Source organism: Clytia hemisphaerica, unplaced genomic scaffold, assembly GCF_902728285.1.
Source record: "Clytia hemisphaerica strain Z4C2 unplaced genomic scaffold, Clytia hemisphaerica genome assembly, whole genome shotgun sequence".
Taxonomy (NCBI): domain Eukaryota; kingdom Metazoa; phylum Cnidaria; class Hydrozoa; order Leptothecata; family Clytiidae; genus Clytia; species Clytia hemisphaerica.
This window is the reverse complement of record NW_027104293.1, coordinates 80,088-95,910: the sequence shown is the minus strand read 5'-3', so window position 1 is coordinate 95,910 and position 15,823 is coordinate 80,088. Positions and strand designations below refer to the sequence as shown.

The 15,823-nt window shown below is 36.5% G+C and overlaps 2 protein-coding genes across 2 annotated transcripts in view; both read right to left on the bottom strand.

Moving 5' to 3' along the window:
* Positions 1 to 5,369, bottom strand: part of LOC136817172 (uncharacterized) — a 71,071-nt gene extending 65,702 nt beyond the window's left edge. Inside the window, exons 1-5 of the mRNA XM_067073507.1 lie at positions 5,253 to 5,369; positions 4,058 to 4,177; positions 1,837 to 3,228; positions 715 to 1,374; positions 124 to 252 (exon numbers count right to left, since the gene is read on the bottom strand). Of these exons, the coding sequence (XP_066929608.1) occupies positions 124 to 252; positions 715 to 1,374; positions 1,837 to 3,228; positions 4,058 to 4,145 (2,269 nt within the window). The 5' untranslated portion in view covers positions 4,146 to 4,177; positions 5,253 to 5,369. The remainder of the gene's footprint in view (positions 1 to 123; positions 253 to 714; positions 1,375 to 1,836; positions 3,229 to 4,057; positions 4,178 to 5,252) is intronic.
* A 1,485-nt stretch (positions 5,370 to 6,854) lies between these two features.
* LOC136817171 (uncharacterized) overlaps positions 6,855 to 15,823 on the bottom strand; it is a 76,116-nt gene continuing 67,147 nt past the window's right edge. Inside the window, exons 41-46 of the mRNA XM_067073506.1 lie at positions 15,457 to 15,663; positions 14,917 to 15,009; positions 9,898 to 10,059; positions 8,373 to 8,546; positions 7,728 to 7,856; positions 6,855 to 7,211 (exon numbers count right to left, since the gene is read on the bottom strand). Coding sequence (XP_066929607.1) covers positions 7,039 to 7,211; positions 7,728 to 7,856; positions 8,373 to 8,546; positions 9,898 to 10,059; positions 14,917 to 15,009; positions 15,457 to 15,663 — 938 coding nt within the window. The 3' untranslated portion in view covers positions 6,855 to 7,038. The remainder of the gene's footprint in view (positions 7,212 to 7,727; positions 7,857 to 8,372; positions 8,547 to 9,897; positions 10,060 to 14,916; positions 15,010 to 15,456; positions 15,664 to 15,823) is intronic.

Genomic DNA, 15,823 nt, shown 5'->3' with positions numbered 1-15,823 from the left:
TCGAATTTTTCCACGTGACTTTCATTCAACAATTCGATCAGCAAAGAATTCAAAATGTTGGATCACAAATGTTGAATATATTTGCCCTGGCCTTTATGGTTACTTAGAATATCTTTTCTTTACCTGTTGATTGTTTTTGACGGCTTCCAATGAGCGCTTCAATGTCGTCATCATTCTCCGATTCTTCTTCCTCTGACGTATGATCACGTGACGTCATCGATCGCTTGGTGTTGTTGCTAGTTTCCATGGTGACTGAAATATGATAAGAACAAAAGTTTAATTGAAGGGATGTCATGCAAGAAAACGTTTCGTCAATTCAACGTCCTTTGACGTTCATACTGCGGCCATTTAATGTTCATAACGCCATTTAACTTTTATACCGCATTTGAAGATTCACAACGCTAGATTGAGTCCTGTCAACAGTAAAAGTGCATATGTAGGGAAGCCAAAAATTTGCCATAAATTGGGTACACCGTGATTGTATTTTTCGGATTTCCTTGAAAAAAATACGGATTAAGATCGTTTGTTGGTTCCTTTTTCATCCTATAGAGGTAGCCTTAATTGGAACTTTTGTTATATAAAACTTTCAAATCGGTTTAGTCAATCAAAAGTTCTGTTAAAAAAAACTTAAAAATCTTTGACCTACCCAAAAGGACAAAATTCATTCAAAAACATTCGGTAGAAGAAGTATTCTGACATAAAAATCAATCTTACCGTTACTTAAATCTCGCCTCCCGATTCTTCTTGATGGTATTTCATTCCTCTTATCCCGATCATCAACTGTAGAACTGCTTGAAATCTGTTCCCGTTTTCGGTTGTTGACATATTTCTCATAGCGCTCTTCTTCTTTTCTATTTAAATACCGAGATGACTCTTTCTCTGGTAATTTTTCATTTCGGTTTCCTAAATACTCAGATGCCTCTTCATCATCAATTGCTTCGGAAGTATTTGTTTCGTTTGCTTTTGAAACACGCCGAATTTGACTGTTCGAGATCCCATGAGATAAATCTTGAGATTGCTCATTATCTTTTGTAAACATATTCTTATATTTAGCTTTACGCCAATGTGGACCACTTGAGGCCATTGACGCCACAATAGGGTCCTTTAGCAGGGTATCGTTTCCAGCTAAAGATGATCTTTTAATTGGTGTTACTTTTGTTGACATTTTTAATGCTTGTGACGATGGATTTGTAGCATTTGAAGGCTTCTGTGATGAATAGATAGTTGAGTTATGTGTGGAGCGGGTTTTGGAGGCGCTTGATGAATGTGTGGCATCAAGAGTTGCATTGGCTCCGCTACCGCCACCACCAGGGATGTGGAAACGCTTTTCACCTTGGATATTGTGGTACCGCCAATAATTGATACCATTTGAGCCTTTACAAGAAAAAGAAATGTATTGAAACTTTTGTGTATTTTAACATTTTTCAGAATTTAAAGCTCGGGCGAGAATTTTAGTACTTCCACTTTATTTCATTGGATATTTTGATTTTGGAGGGGTTTGGTGGCTTTTAGGCTTTATTCCTAACCTTATTGAAACATTTTTGAGCATTTGGATCCTAAGATCCTAAGGTTAAGTCTTAAAGCTCTTTAAGAATAGCTTGCGATTTAATCTTGAGGGAATTCCTCTTTTGTGCCAAATATTTTTTGTCCATCATGGTTTTGAAACACAGTTCATGGCTGAATTTATTAAGATTTTGAAAAGTTTTTTTAGGAATAATAACTGGCTCAAGTCATATCAACGTTCATATAACTTTAAAAATATGTTTTGGATGCTAAATAGAAACAGCGTATTATCCTATGATTATATAAATTTGATTATATGAAAAAGGTTCTCACCCACTGTTCTCTTTTCCTTCACATTATTTGCTGAATCGTCACTTTTAACGAGCCAATCAAAATCTTCTTTTCCAACACGATTTCTCTTCGTTTCTCGGTCTTCCGTTTTAGATGCTGTTTTCAAATCGTAAATATATAGCTTTGCATTCTCAGCTCCTTTTGAGAAATCAGCTACTAGTCTACCAGAACCTTTATACTTTTTAGCATATTTGAGAAACACATCATCTTTTTTGTAAGTTTTTGTTGTTTTAATGGTTCGACTGAAAGCAGTGCTTGGCGCCCGATTCAAGTCAACAACTTCAAGAATGGATGCTTCTGATTGGTCAGCAGTCTCTGATTGGCTGTCAGATATTTTGCTTGATTCTGATTGGTTTACTGCTTTAGTATCCGTCGCTGATTGGCTCTTTCCTGTTACCCAAGATCCTTCGTTTCTCTTAGAAGCAGCTACTTTCTTTTTCACCTGTTTAGGTCCTCTCTTCACAGCGCCAACCTTAGCCTTACCTGTCGAAATATCCTCTCTTTTTACTAACATATCAGTCGAACGGTTCATAGGCTTCCCAACAGGTGAATTAATATCTTCAGTCGCGTGCGGCCGCAAGAAGATACCATTTTGTTCACCGCGGGCACCATTCGGTGAATCACTGCGTGTCATTTTAAGGTAATAATTAAACGCGCTGTCTGAATCGGCCGCGCGTTCGTCTTCCTCACTGATATCGCGGACTACACTCTCAGATTCATCTACATCTACTGGCTGTTGGTGGAACAATGGGTTCATGGTTTGATAGAATTTCGAATCAACAGTTGAATCTAATGGTTTGTTTATTGTAGGGATGTCAATTTCTCGAGCTGGCTCTTTTGTCATTAAAGCAATACCATTTTTCTTTTCTGGTGATTGTAAATTCGATTGTGGTGTCTTTGGAACGTTGTTTAGAGTTTGAGACCGGATCTTCGAATCTGTTTTCGGAATCTCTACACTATCTTTCGTGGATAGAGGCGCTCGCTCTTTTTGAGTATTGAGATTAGTTTCTAAAAGACTTTTTCTTACAGAACTGACGTTACTTTCAGATTTTCCAGAGTCGCTTGTTATCTTTTGTATGTCACTTTTCCTCCTGTACTTATACTGTGTTTCAAGATCACTGCTATGTACAGGTGGAGTAAAAGTCCTTTTATGATGGATGTGATTGGCTTCTTTGGTGTGTTCTAACACGTGCGCTGGTGAACTTGACGTGTGTACAGGAACGTCCGCAGATTTTTGAATGCTTTCAGCTTTGTTTTGATAGAGTGTCCTAACTTGAGTAGATGTAGTGTTTATAACCTGATTGTTCTTTTTTGAAGGGTGATTGAGTGAAGTTTCATTCTGTATGGTATGCTTTTGAAGCGTTCGGTCTGCATCTGAAATGAAATTCAAATAAAAATGTCTGAAATAGATAAGTCAGTCAAAGGTTTTGTTTTAAAATAAGAGTGATGTCGTTTGCTTACATGTCAATTTCAATTCATAGGATTTTTCACATTGGATTGACACGGATGTGGAGTAAGATTGGTCAGAAAAAGGAAAAGAAAAACATATTTTTTCTTATATCAGCATAATATAACAAAAGGCAGACGTCCTGATATGAAACGGAAACTCTTATGTAAATATAAAACCTTTAACACACAGCGTTGTTTCAACGTCCATATAACGTTCACCATAACGTACATATATATATAACGTTAGATGAACCTTGAAACAACGTGGAAGCCAATTTTAATCTTGAGAATTTGATATTAAGTTTATGCAACCTCTCTACAATTTTAATCTTGAGATCTGGATTGATTGATGCTTATGTAGTGTAGGAGTTGCTAATTATTCTCAATTGCAGTGTCTAACAAACAACATTGAAGCAAAAATGTAAAAAAAATCACTTTTTTTAAAAGGAACTATTCTATATCATCTATTCTATATGAACAACGCTACTGCTCAAATTGCAAAGAAATAATAACATTTCAAGAACGATGCTGAGCCTGAAATTACTCAATTTCAAGCAATTTAGGGGTCAAAGTAGTAAAAATTGGGTATAACACCTAAATACCTAAATTACACCCTACAGATAAAACCGGATAAGAACAATTTGAGGCTCAAAGTACCAAAAAATAAGAACAGCCGAGCCTCAGCAAAAATTTTACTGGTTCTTATAAAAAAAGTCTATTTGCTTATTATAACTAAATTCATATATTAACATACCACGGAGTTGATTAAGGGGCGTTGTAACCAAACCATCAATCAGCCAATAGAATGCGAGTATTTTCAATATCAACCAATAAAATTTCATCTTTCAGGTCATGTGCCAAAAGGGTACATTATCTGAAATTTTAAAATTGAATTTATTAGTTGCATTACAGTCGACGCTCTCTAATTCGATGTTCTACTTTTAGATTAGTACCATTATTCGATAATACTGAAAGTTACCATAAAAAATAAACTCTCATAAACAAGGCGTGGTCGGTAGACTAAAACTCGGGAAAACTGGGAAGGCATCAATTTTAGAAGAATTTGATTTTGCCGCCCCGTGTGAAAAAATAAATATCTTTCTAGAAATGACGCGAGCGAAGCAAGCACGAAATTTTTGCGGTACTTTCTCTTTTTTGGCGGAAAACTGCCATATCTATAAGGGTAAAAGAGAAAAGAGACGCGGAATTTAGTAATCGCAGATGCGTCTTTTTGCGCCCTTTGTATTTTGGCGCCCCCAAAAAATATCTGCCGCTGGGGGGAGGAGCTTTTGACCCTGCCACCACGCTACTGGCTCTACTCATCGATGAAAATCCACGACATCTGTGCCAAGGGTTGGTTTTAACCCCAAACATTTTTTGAGAAATGGTTTTATTAATTTCTGGTAATATTCAGTCTATTTCTCAAAATAAAATTTTAATTTGAGTAAGTTTTCCGGTCATCATGAACAAATCATTGTTGGGCTTCGCACTGTCATTTAGCCTCAACCCCCCTCCAGATTTAAAAATTCTTTCTATGGGCACTGCCACATCCTCGTTTACAAAGTACAATCATGGTCGAAATCTATTGAGAATTAAGCTTATTTCCTCGTTTTTCGAAATTTGGAGTTCAGGCGAGAAAGTGAATTTTGGGCCATCTCTTAAATTTAATCGGATATTTCAATTTTTCTCGGGTTTATAGACTTCCAGGCTATACTATGAGCCCTATTGGACCATTTTTGAACTTTTGGTCCTCAGATCAAGTCTTAAGTCTCATGTTAAAACTCAGAGTTAAAACTCTACCCTTCCAACCTACTTTAGAGCACTTGAAAATCGATTGTGGTTTCACTTTTTCTCAAATATTACGACCATGATTGTAAAACACTTTATTAAACCGAGTCGTAAATCTGTAATTTCAAAGAAAACAAAAAAAGAAAGAAAAATCAATTTACCCTTGATTCCAACTACCCAACAATCCCAAAACAAAATTTAAGTCTAATACACAAATTATTTTTCAAAATAACAAAGCAATGTAATTTTTTAAGAGATTTCCTTGAAAAAAAATCAGTACCCTCAGCTTAAACAATGTATCTCTGCTCTGCAAAGAATTATACAGAAAGTGTGCAAATAAATTAATTGTAATTGTTTTCTTTGTAAATAAAACAAAAGGAAAACAAAAACCAATCGACTGGAACTTCAATTGTTTCAGCTGAAAAGAGTATCTTTTTGATTTTGAAAACAGCTATTGTTTACCTCTAGGTAAGGGACGGTAATATTATGTAATTCATGATATTCATGATGTAATCTTTGAGCCTAAACAATAGATGTGACGTAACAACTTTGCCGCCATTATTGGTGGCAAAAAAATTGTCCCGCTAACCTATTTTGTATTGAAACCGGGGGTTTACGAAAAATAAAGCCTAATATCTTGTGACGTAATATAATAGAATTAAATATCTTTTGGAAATCTACTGCAGATAATTAAAGAATTTCAATGAAAGAGTTTTTTCTTTGATTTGGAGTATTTTGACTTCTGTATTAATCTTTTCTTATTTTTTCCGGGGGTCCTTGCTTGGAAAACATTGGGGAACGCATTTGTTTTGCCACCAATAATGGCGGCCAAATGTTTTGATTTGGAGTGTCAATCAACGAAAAGATTACATAAGATTACATCATGAATATCATGAATTACCAAGTAGTCCCTCCCTTTTATTCAAAAGCAATTCAAACTATGAATTAAATACTAATAAGGTGTTAATTAAAGGTTTTATTTTTACGTTTTATATCACACCCCTGTCTTACAGCTACATACATCATTTTCATTGTATTTAGAAGATTTTGCTAAAGTAAGTAAATAATTTTGCGACCGCAGTCGAGGGCAACCCGAAGGCTGCTTTTCTCTAGCTATCTACCCGAAGGTAGGAGAGTGTGTCACTTCTTTCTCTGGACTTCTCCGCTTAACCATGATCATTCCCTCTAAGGGAATCAAGCAAAGAGGCGTTAAGTGCTAAACCATTTTTGGAATCCTCTATATGACCCGACTGGGGATCGAGTCCACAACCTTGTCCACTGTGACTGGATTCTCTATCTTCATTGCCGGTCGCTTTCATTCTACATCACATATCAAGCAATTTCAATGATTTCATTCGATTTTAGCTTTTTATATTGATCATCTGATTATTTGTTTCTTGTCTAAACGGAAAATTAACAATGATACAATACTCTCCTAGCATGACTATCACACAGATTTGTAAAGCCCGAAAGGCTAGATGATTAGAAGTTCCATCCCTCTGTGGCTGGAAATGCTGTAACCCCCTAGAATTCCAGGCAATGTCAGGCTTAAACCCCTCTGGAATTCTGAATTTTAGTAAGATTTAAAAAGCTACCCCTAAGGAATTCCAGTTATTTTTGACAGATTTTTGTATATCCCTATGGAATTCCGTCACATATCAAACCTTACCCCGTTGGAACGGAAATGGACCTCCTCAACAGGGGCGAGTATACGGGTTTTTTTTCTGGAATAGCCTGCCATGTTAAAATCTAAAAGCAATTGATTTTATTGTATTGTTACACGATAATTATATTTTTCCAATTTACCCCACCCATATAAATTACATAAAGGAAATAAAATATGTGTTTTGTAAAAATAAAACACAGAAATGATTGTGCCAACAAATTCAGCGGCCCAACAATCTGTGTGAATGATCAACTGAACGGCCCGGCAGCCGTTGTGACGTCTTAAACAACTTTGACATTGACGGCCCGATGGTCGTTGCCATTTTTATTTTTGACAATGCACGTGTATTTTCCAGCGTCGCGAGTACTAACTGAAGGTACAACTAATGAAATTCCAATCTTGATTAGATGCATATCAAATAATTCTTCGAGACGGTGAGAATTTGGTAAATTGCCTGAAAAGAAAGATTCTATAGTATCAATGAAGTCTTCTGTTAGTACCGAAGGAAAATCATAAACTCTGAGAGTCTGGGTAATTGTCTGGAGGAGCGAGCAAAAAAAACAGAGGAGGGCAATTTTCCAAAGGGGAAATTACTCGGGGCAAATTTCCTAGAATCAATATTTAAGAGATTACACGTTTTCTTTTTATAAGAACAAACTATATAACAACATATGGCTTGATGGCCAAAATGTTAAGAACAAGCTAAGAACAGTTTTGGGGACTCTAGAACACCCAATTTCTTTGGAAAATGGACAAAATTGCTCGAAAAATGGTGAAAATAAGAACATGCTAAGAACATTTTTAGGACTGAAATAAAACATTTTTCAAAGGCTTCAAAAATTTTGGATGTTCTTATAAAAAACGTGTATGAAAACACTCAAACAGTTAGGGTGGTTTATAAGTCTGTCTGTCTGTCTATGTGTCTGTCTGTCTGTCTGTCTGTCTGTCTATCTGGGTCTGTAAATTATACCTCCTTCTTTGAGCCACGTTGCATCAGGAACAGGCGAGCCTTCAAAATAACACGATAAACGTAATTCGAAATTCCTTTTGACAGAGACGTTTGGACCAAGCGGTAAAATTCCAACGATGGAGAGTGAAGCTATGGGAAGAACGAAAATTCAAAGAATTCTATATTAAAAAGCTTATCGGTTTGTCAAACCTGGGTAAACAAGACAATGCTTACAATACCTTAAAGGGAACTAATTTTCTCAGTCGAAAAAAATGAGCGTTTATAGGTGGGAAAATTGGCCTCAAAACCAGCTGCAACTCAACCTAATTCATGATATAGACCATTGCAATGTCTTCTAACATTACATCACGGATCGATAGGTGCTGAGGAACTCGATGCAGGTTAAGACGAGGATAGGTGCTGGGTCTATGATGTGATGTCGAAGACATTGATTCTAGTAGACATTGCAGTGCTGCAACTCAACTCAATCAAATATAAATTCATGATATGCACCATTGCAATGTCTTCCACGGATCCAACAGATGATTGGTTGAAAGTGACGTACTGATTAATTTTACGTCACTTGCAACCATTCAGCTATTGGGTCCGTGATGTTATGCCAGAAGACATTGCAATGGTGCATATCATGAATAGAAACTCACTAACCTGTACATTTAGACTCCAATGCAGTTCCTTCTTTATCTGTTGTTGATTGTCCAGGACAAACAGTACATTCTGTTGATCCATGAAGATATGAGAAAGTTCCCTTAGGACACAGTGCACATTTTTCGTTGGCAAGGTCTAACCCGGTGGATGAATAACTGCCTGGCAAACATTGGTCTGTAGATAAAAAATGAAACCATCAATAAATCTGATTCTGACAGGTGCTCACCCACTGACTTTTATGTATCCCTGGACCACGTTACTCAATGCCGGCCAAGCAAAATATTTTGATTGGAGTTTTTTTGAAATTGGTACCCGCGGAGAGAGCGCTAGGTCTAGTTTTGCTTGAACGCTAATGATGTAACGCCGTTTGTCGCTAGGCAAAGTTTCAAACACTACAATGGCTTCTTCTCGGGTACCGATTTCAATAAAAACTTCAATCAAAGATGACGGATATAGCTTGGTCCAGGGATATATAAAGATCAGTGTGCTCACCATTGAGTCATATGTTAAACGGTAAAATCAAAAAAGTTGTTCAAATGGCTCTTGGCAGAAGATTGACAGTTAATGAATACTATTTAGCCTGGGAATCCAAGCTCAAAATTTTAGAATTAAAAGGAAAAGACCACGAACAAAGTTACCACTTGGATTCCTAGGCTAAGTTCTATTTGGAGTTGAATCTTGAAAGGAATAGCGAAGTTTATGTATTTGCGTATGTGTTTTTTTTTGCGACAGGGACGGTAAAGTTCTCATTTCTCTAGATCCCGATCAACAAAAAAGGACGATAAATTAACAATTTTATCGTCCTCGATTTTTCGGGTCAGAAATGCGGGTTCTTCCAAATCTCTTCAGTCACACCGCCGTCCTCAACAACGGAAATTCCTGAACTTGGGCATATCTAAAGTGGTCGAGACATCTAGCAGCCAAGCTACATTCTTGAACAAGGGATTGAAAATAGATCTATTTTTAAAACCGAGTTATCGTAAATGCCAGCTCTTATAGCGTTGTTTCTCTTTTGGGTGTTTGAGTGTCACAAACTCAATGAAGTTGTGACCAAATTCTTAATTTGAAAAGTCTTAATCTTGAACAAGAGAGAGGTTGTAAGAGATGCAGTTGTTTACTAATAATAGCCTTCTTTGACAGATGAGGGTAGTTATGGGGTAGATTTAATCGATAACCAAGGTTCAAAGACGTGCTTAATGACCTCAATCGATAAGGAAAACAAACTCATTCACTAATAGTCCAGGAGCTGGGGGAGATCAACTATGACAGTCGGAGAGGCACGTGTAAACTTATTATCGTGTACAATGTCTAAAGTTTTCCATATTTACTTGTTGACTGTCCGAAATCTTCTTGTAGTGGTGTATTTTACTGACTCATTCCCTAACAGATTCTTTTCACTTACTATAGCAGTCTTTGACAGATTTTGTTCCGGTCTTTAAAGTAGATTTCTCCAAGGGACAAGTCTCAAACTTGCTCAACCCATGGGGAAAGCAAACTCATTCACTAACGAATTTTTTGTACTCACTATAACAGTCTTTGATAGATTTTGATCCAGTCTTTAAAGTAGATTTCTCCAAGGGACAAGTCTCACACGTGCTCATACCATGGTCATCCTGGTATTCGCCCACAATGCATTGCTTGCAAGTTCGCGTTGCATTATTCCAGAAAGTTCCAGATGGACACATAGCTAAGATGAAAGTAAAACATAAACCCAGTTGGCACACAACGTTGTTTCAACGTTAATGTAACGTTATATGGACGTTGTGAACATTAGATAAACGTTGAAAAAACGTTGTGTGCCAACTGGGAATAAAAGCCATGTGATGTGTTCTTAACCAAATCAAATCATATTTAGCAAAAGATATAGAAAAACTGATTGATTAGAAATTTGAAAGTATTTCTAGCTTTACTCAAAGTAGGTAAATGAGCCAGTTTTTGTCCCTAAAATTGTTAGAATTGATTGCTATATTATTAAAATCTTTGCAAGAAATAGACCTTTTCATTAAAAACGTCACGAACATCACTTGCCTCGTATTCGAACAATTTCCATGGTGATCATATCCCTTGAGACATTAAATGATTTTTTATAAATAGAAAATATTTTTAATAAAATCCGCTGGGAAGTTAATCACCGTGGTAATGGTCGTGTTCAGACCAAGGTTTAAAGTAATTAAGTCTACATGTTTCTTTTATATTCCTTTTGTATTTAGCTGCAGACTCCTCATAAGTTAAACCAAAGTTTAAAAAGGAATCACCCTCTGGTTTAAAAAAAAAGTTTTTACGATATTATCACAGTTTTCTGAATAGACGAAATCAGAGTTCGCAAGTGAAAAGCATGTTCCTTTTGTAAATTATGAAAGGAGAACGTGAAATTTATGACTTAGAGACGCTCGGAGCGTCTCTAGAATTTAGGCAGCTAATGGGCTTTTAATGAGAATATCATGGATCGAAGTATGGAGATTCCCATACTCTGCAACAAAACTGTTTGCAATCTCCTCTATCAAAAGCGAAGCCTCACTCAAACATTCAAAAGGGGATTCCTTTTTCCTCTCTTATGTAATCCATCTAAAAGATGAAATAGCAATTAAGTCGTTGCATTTCTTAATTCCCATATCAACTTAGTACTACTTACGCCTTAAACTTAAACTTTCATGTCTGAACACGACCAATATGTTCAAAACGAAGCAAGTGAGTTCGTGACGTAATTTATGAAAAGGTCTATTGATTGCTATATCATGAAAATTTTTGCAAGAAATCGAATTACTTTTTGAAGGGGATTTCACAATAGACGATAACGGCTTTCCGAATTCTCCCCGAATGATTACCCATGATGCATTGCACAAAAAATTCCCCTAGTAACCCCCACCGGGAATTGCTTATTAATAGGTTTAAACATAATAGACAACTTTCTCAAAAGATGTTTATCAATAGAGATTTCAAACAAAAGAATGTTTAAAACACAGCTGATTGGCTTAGGTTCAAACCTCAGTGTGCATGCGATTTATCCGGAGAATTTCAATATTCAAGAGCAGTGCTCATATCCCGAAGAGTAGGAGTTTTACGCTCGAAACGGAGAATGATAGAGGATTTTTCATATGCGAGTTACGAGTTACAAGTTACGAGTTACGAGTTACTTTTTACTTTTTACGAGTTACGAGTTGCATTTTAACAAAATAAAATCGCGAGTTGCGAGTTACGAGTTGCATCTTAACACACAAAATTCGCGAGTTGCAAATTAAAAGTGCGAGTTGCAAATTGAAGGTGCGAGTTCCATATTAAGTGCGAGTTGCATATTAAAAGTGCGAGCTGCAAATTAAAAGTTCGAGTTGCAAATTAAAATCAAGTCTGAGATTGTTATCTTAAATAAAATAATAACAGCACAAAAAAAGCTAAACCCAAAGCAAAGCATGGAAAACTGTTTACGTTTTACGATTAAAGTTGTGAAACCACTCAAATCACACATTTTTTCGCTCATTTTTGTATGAAAACAAAACAGAGCATTACATAACTTTAAGTTTTGAAAGGAAATGCGCGTGTTTCTTCCTATCGAGAAACATCTTTAATGTTACTTTTAATAACGTGGACGTTACCTGTCATTTTCAAGACAAAGTGACACTTTTTGACAAAATTATTGACAGGCTACTTAAGTGTGATACCTGCAAGCTTTATTACACCAAATATTTTAATTGTACAGAATGAGATGCCTTTGATATAAATAGATAAATATTGTCAAGAGGCAAACTTTGGGAAGGGCAGTTTTAGAGATACAATTCTAATCAATTATTCTCTTGTCCTTATGTTGATAAAATCACTTATTTTTATGAAATAATGATCTGATGGTCAAATATAAAGCTTCTTTAACAATCCCAGCAAACAAAGGTTTTGTCCCGGGGGTCCTACCCTTGCCGACCGACGGGGATGCTCCGCTGAGGTTCCAAAATATGACTCTACATGGGACTCGTTTTTTCAAAAATTTTGCCGAAATTTGCGAAAAGAGTGACCCTGATTGGAACTGAAAATCCAAAATTTTCTAAAATTTTCTACTTTTCCCCCAAAATTTTCGAAAAAGGCACTCTACGAAGGACTGATTTGGGGTTTTGTCACTTATAAATTTGATGCTGATAACACAAAAGGATAGAAGTCCCGGGGGGGGGGGGGTACTAGGGCAAGATGGGTTACGGGGATGCTCCGCTGGTCAGGGTACCTTTTTTGACCTCCACGAGTCCCAGGTAGGGTCGCAAAAACACCAAAATAGAAAAATCAGTCCCTCGTAGGGTGCCTATTTTTGGAAAATTTGGGGAAAAAGTAGAAAATTTGAGAAAATTTTTGAATTTCAGTCCCATTCAGGGTCACTTTTTTCGCAAATTTCGAGTCCCACGTAGGGTCCATTTTTCGAACCTCAGCGGAGCACCCCCGTCGGTCGACAAGGGTAGTACCCCCCCCCCCCGGATAGAAATCGACAACCTATTCAAGCTTCAATAGCTTTCAAATGGCTGTTCTACAATCATGTTAAAAATCTATTGAGAATTTAGCTTATTTCCTTGTTTTTCAAAATTTGGAGTTCGGGCGAGATTTTGGGCCTTTCTTAAATTTAATCGGATATTTCAATTTGGCATGGGTTTATAGATTTCCAGGCTATATTCTGATTCGTATTGGACCTCGTATTGGACCATTTTTGAACTTTTGGATCCTCAGATCCTAAAGTCTTAAGTCTAGCGTTAAAACTCAGAGTTAAAACTCTATCCTTCCAACCTAACTTAGAGCACTTCTAAATCGTTTTTAGTTTTGAAAATTCGTGGGAATTTCCCTTTTTTCTAAAATATTACGACCATGATTGTACACGTTTTGCATGTGATCTTATAATTACTGTAGGTGAAACAACCCCTTAGAGCCATCATTCTCAGCCTTTTACCTTGTTACCCCCTATTACCCCGCGCTACCTCATGTTACCCTTTTTAGTAACAACGCATCCAAACCTATTACCCCCGCCCGGGAGCACTTTTCTCTACAGTTCTTTACACTCATGCAACAATCCTGGCCAAAATATATTGAGAATTTAGCTTATTTCCTCGTTTTTCAAAATTTGGAATTCGGGCGAGAAAGTCGTTTTTGGGCTAATTGATAAATTTATTCGAGTATTTCGATTTGGGTGGGGTTAATTGACTTCCAGGCTATATTCTGAGCCCTGTTGGACCATTCTGGGACTTTTGGATCCTCAGATTCTAAGGTCCTAAGTCTTAAGTCTAATGTTAAAACTCAGAGTTAAAACTCTATTCGTCTAACCTAATTTAGAGCGCTTCCAAAATACTTGTGGTTATAAGATTTCGTGGGAATTTCCCTTTTGTCTCAAATATTATGGCCAGGATTGAATGTAAATACTTTTTGTACATTTTTTTTCTTTCTCCACCAAATATTTGCTCTTCTTATGTATAATAGTGAGCAGCAATAATAATTTAATCATTTAAAAAATATCTTTCCTTTTATCAATAGAAATTTTCACTCTTACTGACTTTTCGATTTGTAACACACACTTTTAATTTGCAACTCGCACTTTTAATTTGCAACTCGCACTTTTAATTTGCAACTCGCACTTTTAATTTGCAACTCGCACTTTCAATTTGCAACTCGCGAATTTTGTGAGTTAAAATGCAACTCGTAACTTGTAACTCGCGATTTTATTTTGTTAAAATGCAACTCGTAACTCGTAACTCGTAAAAAGTAACTCGCAACTCGTGTTTCTAAATGCAACTCGTAACTCGTAACTCGTAACTCGCAACTCGTATATTATCATATCACGAATGATATGATGTAGCTATATAGTAGACCTCTTAGTTACACCCCCTTCTCACAGACCCGATAGGATTTTGTCATCCAGTGGGGGATAGAAACAAAGGGCTTAAACTCGATAGGGATTGATATTTCCATATTCTCTATGGCTGGGGATTCCAATTATTTTGTTTTAAAGTCAGACAATTCACTGGGGATGGGAGAATTAGCATGATATTTTACAGTGAGGATTGGTTTATTTGATTATTTTCAGTGGGGACAAGCATTGGAGGATAATTTTCCACAGGGACGATATTTTGGCCAATTCTTCCAGTGGGAAGGGGTCCCAGTGGGTCTGTAAGAAGGGAGTGTTTAGTTATATTAGCCACGGAGATCAGAAGGCGAAAAAATGATCAGTTTATTATGAAAAACTACCCTTGCATTCAAATCAAGGACAAAACTAAGTACACTATGGACAACCAGGGTGTACTTGATTAAACATAAATTTTTAAGAGTAATGAAAAAAATTAGGTGTGAACTATGGACAATCTGGAGCAGCCTAATCTTGTAAAATCTAAATAAGTACAATCAGACAATCAAGGACAACTTTGGATGGATTTTTCTTAATCAAGTACAATTCCGGTACATTCCAATTTATCCCTGATATCCAGGGATTTTTGCTCCCAAAGTGTACTTATTTGTTTTGTTCTTGATTTGTCTAAAGGATAACCAAGGATTGTCTTTGATTTGAATACCAGAATCATGAGTTTATACTTACAGCAAAAATGAATAGTATCATAAAACCAATCAACATAAGTGAATCTTTGAAAGCCTTCAGTACATTCTTGCGTTTTACTAATCTTGTGGTAGTCTGGAATATAAACAAAAAAGGTTATTTGAAATTGATATAACTACATACACGCTTTTCTATTATAAGAATATACTTTATAAAAATATTCATGATGAATTTGGCTAAAACATTAAGAATATACTAAGAATACCGACATCATGGAATTTGGAAACAAAAACTAAGAATGCCACAATTGGGGAAAGAATACCCGATATTTGTCGTTTGGACATGATAATCACCATACCTTAATCCGAACACCTTAATCTGATTTTCCCCGATATTCCTAGATTAAGAACCTGATTTCCAAAGACCAAAGGAATACTCACCGACACAATCGGGGAAAGAATGCCCGATATTGGTCGTTTGGATATGATAATCCCCATACCTTAATCCAAATCCCCTCATCCGGTTTTCCCCGATATTCCTAGATCGACAACCCAATTTCTCAATAAAACAAGAAATACTTACCGACACAATCGGGGAAAGAATGACCGATATTGGTCGTTTGGATATGATAATCACCGTCTCGGCATCTCACCGAAACTCCGTTCGGGTCGTAATTCCCGAACAACGTTCGGGCATGTTGACAATGTGCCGAATACAACTTCTGATGGGTAATCGGGGTGACGGTTAAGTAAGCGTCGTCTGTCTGGTACAATTTTGGACATGAAGCCGCTAAAAGATATTGGAATATTCAATGATTAAGAAGTGGATTCATACAAATTCATATAAGTTGAGAAAAGACTTAAGGCTGGTCTCCACTTGCACGCGCTGTGATCGCACTTTTTGGCTTCAATCCTTTTTGCTTGAAAAGAAGATTACGTCATAAAAATGT